Source organism: Gossypium hirsutum, chromosome D07 (assembly GCF_007990345.1).
Source record: "Gossypium hirsutum isolate 1008001.06 chromosome D07, Gossypium_hirsutum_v2.1, whole genome shotgun sequence".
Lineage (NCBI taxonomy): Eukaryota > Viridiplantae > Streptophyta > Magnoliopsida > Malvales > Malvaceae > Gossypium > Gossypium hirsutum.
In genome coordinates, this window is record NC_053443.1 from 39,498,567 (window position 1) to 39,508,851 (window position 10,285).

Sequence of the window (10,285 nt, forward strand, 5' to 3'; positions counted from 1 at the left end):
GAAAAAAAAGGGGTGGGGGTATTTATAGTTTTTTTTTACCGTTGGGGGGCAACGGTCAAATTTTTGACCGTTGGGGTACTGTTCACGCGCGGAGGACATCGCGTCCACGTCAGCGCGACCTGCTGACGTGGAAGGAAATTGCACCCTCAAGGACGCGATTTCCTTCCTCGTCAGCAGGTCGCGCTAACGTGGACGCGATATCCTGACACGTACCTTGACATCGCGCTGACATGGACGCGATTTCCCGGAAAATGGATCATTTCGGTAAATAATCAAAAAATCGGCCTATTTCGGTAAATTTTGAAAAAAACGGCTTCTATTGGTAATTTCCCCTTATTTGACAAAGTAATGACATGGTAACGCTGAGGTGGCTCTTTGTTTTATTGAGCCACGTCATGGTTGAACTAACAGCATGTGGCGCAATATAATTTGAGTACCATTTTTCAAAGAAAAACTTTAAACACTTATATAGGAATTAAGATAGACTTTAGGGTTAATTTGCTAATAAATGGATAAAAAGAACAAATCCAACTAGCAGAAAAATGAAATTACAAAAAGGATAAACTATAAGAATAGTACCCAACTATTTATCTGGTTCACTTTTGGTCACCCAGTTATTAATTTTTTTGATTTAGTCACTCAATTTTTTGAAATTAATTATTTTAGTCTCTCTCCCGTTAATTGCCATTAGATGAGTAACGGAAAGCTGCAGGCCTTTTTTATTGGTCTAATAACAAACTTAATTCTCCAATGTTTACACATTCTATCAATTTGATCCTAAATATAAAAATTAAACAAATTGAGCATCAATGTTTACAAAATTTGTCATTTTAATTTTAATTCTAAAAAACTCAATAAATTTAGCTATCAACATTTGCAAAATTTGTTAATTTAATACTAATTCTAAAAATTTCAAAAAAAAAAAAAGAAAGAAAGAGGAAAACTAAATTTTTTAATATTCCCTATCATACCTCAAAAACACGCTGAATAACAAAAAAAGTATTTAACATAATTCATATTGTGCTCATTTAAACTAATATCACCTTCTTGAATATGATAAAAAATCAAGTTGACTTAAATCCAACTATCTAAGTGTCATATTTTATATTAATATCATATTATTTAATTAAATTCTTCCAAAAAAATTAACAATTTTTAAAACTATTACAAAATAATCATTTTGAAATTTTCCCTTATTTTAAAATATATGGAGGCCTAATATTTAAGTAGAGAAAACAATGCAATGATAAATCTTTCAAGAAATGAAAAACTTAGAAAAGTTTTTTTTGAACTTGGACATGTCATCAATAACTTTCAAACTCGGGTAGTCCAAGTACATTGATTAAACAACTAAAGTCCTAGAAAATTTAGTCGAGGAATTGAAAATCGAGCTAAACTAAACCAAGGGAGATAACTTGTCGATTCCATGTTCTATGGGGAAGTCCAATTTCATCTCTCTCTAATACTCCTCAATCTATTTCATGTTTATTTCTTTTAAAATCATTTTATATATATACTCTTTTTTTTTGTATTTTTAATACATATATTTTGGTTTTTTATTTATAATCCATTTATACTTTTTAGACTTTAAAATAATTTTTATTATCCAAAAATGAAAATTTTAATATCTTTCCTGTTTTGAAACTTTTTAGAATTAAAATTAAATCAACAAATTTTATAAATGTTGAGGATTAATTTTTTTGAATTTTTTAGATTTAGATTCAAATTGATAGAATACGTAAACATTGGATGGCTAAATTTGTTATTAGGCTAATAAAAAAGCCCACATTAGCTTTTTGTCACTTATCAAATGACAACTAATGGGGGAGCAACTAAAATTTTTAATTTCAAAAAGTTGAGTAACTAAATCAAAAAATAATAATAATTGAGTGACCAAAAAATGATTAAAAGAATAATTGGGTGACTATTCTTGTAGTTACCCTTACAAGTTACAAGAATGAGAATGTATTTCGGATTTTCGATTAAAATTAGAGTTGTTCATGGGTAGGGCTGGACCCTAACAAAATTTTAGGCCCGATTGATAGGCCTTGACCTAACCCAAAAAATGAGCCTAAATTTTTTTCTCAAGCTCAGTCTAGATAAAAAATGCTAAAACCCGAGCTCGGCCTGGTCGTATTAGTTTTGTTATTTTTTATATAAAATTTTAAAAATATATTAAAAATATTAAAATAAATGTTTCTCAACAAAATTGAAAATAAATTTAAAAAATTCTTTATCCTTAAGTAACATTAATATAAGTGCAACTTAACAATCAAATACCTCTAAAATAATAACAAATTTAACAACAAAAATAGTAGCAACATAATGGTGAAATGGTAGCAAAACAGTAATAAAAAGTGGGAAAACAACATGATTTTTTATTGCAAATTAGGATTGAGCTGGGTCAAGCTCGGGTCAAAACTTTACCCGAGACTTGGCCCATTTCTAAATGGATCTTATTTTTTTCTTAAGCCTATTTTTTAAATTTATATTTTTACTCAAATCCACCTAAATTTTAAGCGAGTTTTTGAGCCGGACTGGGTCACCGGTAGAGGTGCTCATGGGCCGGGCGGCCCGGCCCGGCCCGACGGCCCGCCTGAAATATGGGAGGGTTTGGGTAAAAATATAGGCACGAAATATGGGCTTGGGCAAAAAAATGAGGCCCGATTAAAAAATGGGCCGGGCCTCGGGAACCACTTTTTTGGCCCGAGCCCGGCCCGGCCCGAATATAATAAATATTTTTATTTTTTTAATTTTAAAATACTTTTAAAATACTTTTTTTAAAAATTTTTTAATTTTAAAATAATTTTTTTTTAATTTTTAAAATAAATTTTTGATATTTATTTAAAAAACGAGCCGGGCCGGGTTGGGTCGGGCTCGGGCTTATGAATTTTTCCCGGGCCGGGCTTGGGCAAAATTCTAGGCCCATATTTCGGACCAGGCCTGGGACTAGGACCCGGGCTGAAATTTTTTCTGAGCCCGGCCTGAACCCGGCCCGGCCCATGAGCAGCTCTAGTCACCGGCCATGAACAACTTTAATTCAAATAAATAAACGGAAGGAACGGAAAGATGGGGACTGATCAAACTCTAGAATTTCTGAGCGTGGCCCGGGCATTCGGCCCATGGACCGTGGCCCAACAAATTGATTAAAAATTTTACGAGTTAGTCCATGACTTGAACCAGAAACTGTTTTACTCCATTAGTATATACCAATAACAATAGCAATGGAGTTCGGTTCTGTATCTGCCGCTCACGGTTCCGTTGAGAGTGGGACAATGGCAGGTGTCGGAAAATGCATCCTCGTCACCGGCCCTCCTGTAAGTATTGCGATTGCTATTTCTTTTACCGTTACTGAAAAATAAAAATTAAGAATGAGTTTCCATTTGGCAATCTTGAGAAATTTGAAATGGGATTACTAAATGAGCAGGGCGTGGGTAAAACCACTCTGATTATGAGAATATGCGAGAATCTGAAGCTCTCTAACCCCAACATCATGCTTCAGGGTTTCTTCTCTCAAGAGATTAGACAGGGCGGTGAGAGGGTTGGGTTTGAAGTGGTCACCTTGGATGGTCGCAGAGCTCGCCTCGCCAGCTCCACTATTTCCAACCCGGAATCTCGACAATGGCCTGCTGTTGGGAAATATAAAGTGGATATTGCATCGTTTGAATCATTGGTATTGCCTGAATTGAAGGTAACATAAGCTCTTCTTTCTGGATGCTTTGAGGGTTTTTATCATTTATGCCCCATACCCAAGAAATTTTATCATCTTTATTACACCAAATTAGAACTGTAATGTGCTACTATTAGTTATAGGGTCTAATCTGTTGGGTTAGGAACTTGGCATTAACTGTTTAAGTTGAGCATGGCATTCTCATTTCATTTGTGTATAAAGGTTATTGTTGAAGGCTATATTCTGCTATCTGTTAGCAGATCAGAGAAGATACTGGTCTCTTCATTGTTGATGAAGTTGGTAAAATGGAGTTGTTCAGTTCGTACTTCTTTCCAGCCATTCTAAATATTCTTCAATCCAATATTCCTCTTCTCGCCACTGTCCCCATACCAAAATTTGGCAAAGATATACCTGCAGGTAAAATTTTCTCTAGGGGTTCATATTTTCTTTTGTTAAGAGAATGTAGTGATCGTGCAGATCCTTCTTTTTAATCATGTTCCCATTTGGTTTAATTTGAAACCATGGAAGACCTGGACTATTATTATTCTTTAAAGTATCTCCTAGACTTTGCTTCTGAAATGCAAATCCTTTTGCCCTTTATAACTAAATTTGCAGGGCTGTGTGTGAATTTGTGCAGTTGTAAGGTTGAAGAATCATCCAGGTGCAACCATTTTGACTTTGGATAAAAGCAACAGGGATGCGATGAAAGATAGAATCTACCCTCAGTTGGCGGGTATGCTTCTTAAACCTTAGATACTGGACTAGGCTATAGGTTAAAACTTGTCGAATGATGAATCTGGTTCACCCTACGAGTGATGGATGGTATGTCATGTATTGCACTCCTGGTTTATCTTTGTTCTCACATTTTGTACATGCTTGCAGTGGCTTAAGATATATTTTTCCTATCTGCTGATTTCTTTATATTTTGCGGTTTATCTTTGTTCTCACATTTTGTATATGCTTGCAGTGGCTTAATATATATTTTTCCTATCTGCTGATTTCTTTATATTTTGCGGTTCCCTATGGTCTCCTAGCTGTATCATAGAATATATTTTCAACCAGCCAACATATTTGATGACAATTTTGTTGTCTGAGAATGTGGCTGTAATGCTTTTCAACACATTTTTAGTTGCTGTGTTTGCCTTGGAAAATTGAAAGGAAACTGAGTAGATATACATTAATGCAAGTTTTAATTGTATGTATGAATTAAGACAAATAAAATGCACCAATAAGAAGGGGGAGTATGCTATATGGTAAATTTATTTGATGGTATGGCTTAACGCTATATGGTAAACTATGGGATTTTTTTTTCATGCAATCTAACAATCTTTGCATGAATACAAGGAAGAAGTAGAGAAGCATACAAAAATGGTGCCTGCAACTTTCTCAAGTAATCTTGAAGCTTGCTTTCTGCCATTTTAGCCTAAACTGGTATGCATTCTGTCTAGGAAAAATTAGAGTATGTTTTAAAACAATATTATCACAAGTCATCTGTCTAAAATTTCCAGACCAATTTATTTCTGATGCTAGGAAAATGAACTAAAAAGCACTTTTTGTGGTGTTTATCTATCATATAATCAAAGATCCATGGCATGACATATGACTAAAACTTTTTTAAATTTCTTTTTTGATCTTTACTCATTGGTGCTGTTATTGAAGAAAGTAAATGCGAATTCATGAACTACTTTCAAAGAATAGTTGAAGCCTATGAAGCTGAGTCATGGCCGTACTCATTGTGGCAGACTAACTAAATCAAACACATTCAGGATGCCTGCAGAAAAAACCTGTATTTGTAGTTATACTTTATTCGATCAACAGCACCGGAGTTCTCATCTTGCTGCTCTTTCTTTTATTTTGTTCATTTGATTGATTATGCAGGGTTCATAGTTATCCCAAATAAGTATGGATTAGGCCATGGAAACAATCAAACTTAGGTGTGTCTGCTAGATTCTGGTATTGGGTCTTGAAAACTGGCGTTCAAGCCCAAGTCCAAGCACACAGGCGTTGGTCCACAATTTCATAATATATACGTACAAGCTTCCCAACCCCAACAGCAATTTTTTTTTCGGAAATAGAAACTTGATTAATACGTAAAACTTTCACCATCAAAGAAACAAAAGTTATAACGGCCTAATACAAAAGAACGTTGGTCCAAAAGTAATACATATATCACAGGAAACCAGAGGCTGATCGTAGCGGAGGCCTCAAAATTTTGATTACACCTCTCAAATATTTGGAAAATTTCATTTCTCTTGAAGCTTTTAAAAAATTTCAAGTGGATGCCTATACTTTATTTTTTTTTTGAAAATTTTACTTAAAAGTTTTTAAAATTTTTGGAAATTCTCATTAATTTCTCAAAAGTTTTAAAAATTTTAATTAGATCCCTTAATATTTTTTAAAAAATATTTTCATTTTTAAAATTTTTATTAAGCTCTCCAAAACTTAATCATATAAATTGCAAGTAAAGTCATATCGAAAGTATATCTCCGGAGAAAAACACTGGATTAAATGCAAATATCACATACGTAAGGTGCATCGTTGGATTAATCTTTTACCAGTTGGTGTGTTGAATCTAACAATGACAATCTTGTTCTTCCGAGTGAAACTAACAGAGTTGATAAAATCTTGAATCAAACATATGTAGATGAACTTGGAAAGTTGAAAAAAAAACACCAACTCATCACCCACCCAGAAAGCTTCTAATCCCAGCAACATATACCATAATAATGTACCATTTTCCAACCAAAAACACTTGTAGCCCGCCGCCATGGGTTGAATAAGCAATGTTTGGCCAAAGCCGTTGGTCCCCCAACCCACAAGTTGCTCTCATCAATGCCATAATAGAAATAGAGGCACATTTTTATCATCTCATTAGATTATGATGGGCATAGGGCATAGGGCATAGGGCATAGGGCTGACAGACGCTCTGTGCATCATCAGAGAAGGGTCCGAGTTGCTTTTTCACTACAAAACTGCCCCCACAACTTTCATTCCATCACCTTCCTGAGTTGTAAGCTTTATGCGTGTACTTTTTTCCTTTTCTTTTTTGTGGACGCTTTTCACATATAACTTCCCTCAAACAAACTCACACTTCATTCTCCATTTCCAATATCCTTACTGAATTTAGGCTTATATGTGAGAAAAAAATCTCAAGAAAATGCAAAATTTTAATCAAGTACCATCCAATTAAAATTTTTTCGTTAATTAAAATGATTAATTAATTTTTTCCGTTAATAATTTTGTTAAAATAAAGGAGCAATCATATGGTGGCACGTGATAACTTTTGGTTTAATATAATATTTTTTCTATAAAAATTATAAAAAAATAAAAAATAAAAATATTAAAAGAATATGAAAATTGATATAAACTTAAAATTATAAAAACATAAAAATTCTAATAAATTATAAAAATTATAAATTAGTAAAATATATTTAAAATTTTATAAAATCGTATTAAAATTCTATAAAAATCATAAAAAATATTTAAAGTATTAAAATTAATATAAATTTATAAAAATTATAAAAAAAATCATAAAAACTTAAACTGGACTGAATTAGTCAGTTGGACTGATTAGACTAAAATCATCAAGGGTATTGATCCGAAGAAAGCTATTAGCTCGGTTGACCTAGGAACCTAACGCTTAAACTGATTTTTTTAATTTTTAATGTTTTATTCAATTAGACTGGTAAATTAGTTGTTTAATTGGTTCAACCACTTGTTCGGTTTTGAAAACATTGGTTAGAATATTTCATTCTGACATATCTTAATAGTTGGATAATGAAATTTTGGTTTAATAACAATATTTTAAAAAGTAAAAAATCGGTTCAACTAAACCACCTCATTATCAAGTCAATTGGTTTAATGTAATTCTCCGAATCATACCCTTGTCAATTTTGGTCTAATCGGTCCATTTCAAGTTTTAATGATTTTTTTTTGTAATTTTTATAAATTTATATAATTTTTAGAAGAGATGATTTGATTGAGAATTTGAGTTTTGGATGATGAAGAAGGACGTGAGTAATTAATTATATATTATAGGAAATCAAGGATTGTATGATTTTAGGTAGCCGAAAGACAGATTTATTTCCTTACACCTTTGATACATCAAAGGATGGTATTGTTGTGGTTAAAATTCACCTACTCACAAATAGGCACAATCTTGTTGAATCAAATCACGCACTGATGCCCTCACCAACCACACTGCTATTTAGTAAGGGCTAGTTTGGATGGACGGTGTGTTTACTTTCAGTGAGGTTAAAAACAGTAGTGGCGGTGAGATTAGTTACTGTAACAGTGAGATTAGAAACAATAGTGGAGTGTGTGTTTAGATTCAAACGCAGCTATAGTGGTGAGGTGAAAATAAAAAATAACTATTAAGAACATCAGATTAGAATTGATATATAATAGAAGTTTTTTAAATTATTTTACTTTTTTAAAATTATTAAAATATATAAATTTATAAATTCATTTAATAAAATATTAAAATGTATCTTCCAATATTTTAATGAATTATATAATTAATTTAAATTATTTATTAGATAAAATGATAATTATTTTTAATTTTTTATAGTTAAATATTTTTTTATAACAATGGTAAATATTAGAAACTGTGTTTTATTCCCAAATCTGAAAACAAATAAGATCGGGAAAAAAATTAGTTTAACATTTAAGGATAAAATGGTAAAATAACAAATTAAAGTATGAGTATTATTATCTTCTAAAAATGTCTACTGCCCCCAACTACACTTAACTAGAGCTTTTACCACCAATCAGCTTAAGACTGTCCAGTGCAACAAAAACTCTTCACTATGCTGAAAGCCAACACATTCAAACAGATAATGCTGTAGCTGTGGTGCAATGAAATTAATAATAAAGGAGAAAAAATTTAACGCACTGTAGTGTGTTGGCATCCAAAGGAGCCCTAAAATATTTTCCCATAAACTCCCATTATTTCTCAAGGTCAGAAGAAATAATGGTCAAAGTCAGAAAAAGGGAGCTCACCTGCACATGACGATGATGAAGAAATGCATATCAACCATGAATGACTATACAATAAAATAGGGGAAATTATACTCTTAGTCACTCAATTATTAATAATTATTTTTCTCATCCAATTATCAAAAGTTATAAAATGGTCACCTAATTATGAAAGCTTACAAAATGGTTACCCAATTATTTAAATTTGTCATTTTTGGTAGGAAACTTTTAAAATTGGCATAATAATAACTTTAACCCTTAACATTTATACATTGTGTCAATTTAGTCTTCTAAAAAATCTAACCTCAACATTTACACATTGTGTGATTTAGTTTTTTTTTCAGTTTTACTTTTTCTTTGTGATCCTTTCACTTAAAAAGCTAAAAAAAATTATTAGCTAAATTTGATTAAAAATATACAAAAATATGGAAACACTCAAAAAAACAATATAATAATTTTAATCTTTTCTCATTTTTTTAAAATAAACCCTCAATACCGCAAAGAAAAGCAACAAAAAGAAATCAAAATACACAATGTGTAAATGTTAAGAGTTAAATTTTTTTAAAATCAAGAGTAAATTGACATAATTTATAAATATTAAAAATTAAAATTACTATTATGTTAATTTTAAAAGTTACCATTGAAAAAATGACAAAATTAAATAGTTGAAGAACTATTTTATAAGTTTTCATAATTGAATAAAAAAATTATTAATGGTTGGTGAATGCTGATGTAGTTTATCCAATAAAATAAAACAAGACTGATACATTCCCTCTTCCCCACAGAATTGAACTATTGAATCTAAAAATGAAAAAAAGGAGCCGGACAAAATCTGTACAAAAATATTATATGTTTAATGTGCCCTGCAGTGCCAGAGAATGAGTTAGGGTGACTTTGGATAGAGGATTGGGTGTGGTGCGGTACGTTTAGTTTATTTTTGTCTCACGCTATAGTATCGCTACAGTATCTAATTTTACCGTCACCACTATTTTTACACTAATGGAGATAAACGCACCGCCCATCCAAATCCACCCTTGCTCAGTCGCTTACAAAATGGTGCCAATTGGAGTAATAACATAACATCACATATATGAACAACTGTTGGGGACTGCAAAATCTGATTTGATTGAAGTCTACTCTATTTCTTGTCTGATTCTTATTCATACTTATATGCTTGTCTGTAATATATTTTGAATGAATCAATATATGTAAATATTATTCGTACTTTGCTTTGCTACCATTATGATCATTCAAGCTTTCTTTAATTTAATTCTAAGATGATGATGGAGTTTGCATCTAATTCATTGAAAATGACCATCTTTGGAACACCATGTTTTCTTAATGCTGGAAAAGGAAAAAGGAAGCTTCATATTTGTTTTTGTGTGTTGAGAGGATATATAGTTTAGCCATTTGGAATATCATTTTGTTCTGTGGGAGTGATTATGACTTGCGGAAAAATAAATGAATGATGTGATAGGCAATGGTCCCTCACTTACCATTTACAAATTAAACCAAATCCCTTCCAGTTCCAACTATTAATCTTCTGGTTATTCTTGGATAACTTTTTAAGTTTTACCCAAATTTAGAATCTTTTCCCTGAAGTTTATATTTATTTATTCATTCATTCACTTGAGAGAC

The 10,285-nt window shown here is 31.8% G+C and overlaps 1 protein-coding gene across 2 annotated transcripts; it reads left to right on the plus strand.

Moving 5' to 3' along the window:
• Positions 1-3,165: 3,165 nt before the first annotated feature.
• On the plus strand, positions 3,166-4,676 carry LOC107955084 (cancer-related nucleoside-triphosphatase). Of its 2 annotated transcripts, none has more exons than XM_016890798.2 (4): positions 3,166-3,317; positions 3,428-3,691; positions 3,931-4,087; positions 4,308-4,676. In XM_016890798.2, exons 1-4 carry the CDS (start codon positions 3,225-3,227, stop codon positions 4,421-4,423), a joined length of 630 nt encoding a protein of 209 aa, XP_016746287.2. In that variant the 5' UTR covers positions 3,166-3,224; the 3' UTR covers positions 4,424-4,676. The 2 variants fall into 2 exon arrangements, with proteins under 2 accessions (XP_016746287.2, XP_040952543.1); XM_041096609.1 differs by having other exon boundaries at positions 3,172-3,317; positions 3,503-3,691.
• The last annotated feature ends 5,609 nt before the right edge of the window (positions 4,677-10,285 follow it).

Bases quoted from the DNA above. Each gene is read 5' to 3' on its own strand.
- LOC107955084 (XM_016890798.2), top strand. From the start codon at position 3,225: ATGGAGTTCGGTTCTGTATCTGCCGCTCACGGTTCCGTTGAGAGTGGG. The intron at 3,318-3,427 runs GTAAGTATTGCG...CTAAATGAGCAG, and splicing joins TCCTCGTCACCGGCCCTCCT to GGCGTGGGTAAAACCACTCT. The intron at 4,088-4,307 runs GTAAAATTTTCT...GAATTTGTGCAG, and splicing joins TGGCAAAGATATACCTGCAG to TTGTAAGGTTGAAGAATCAT.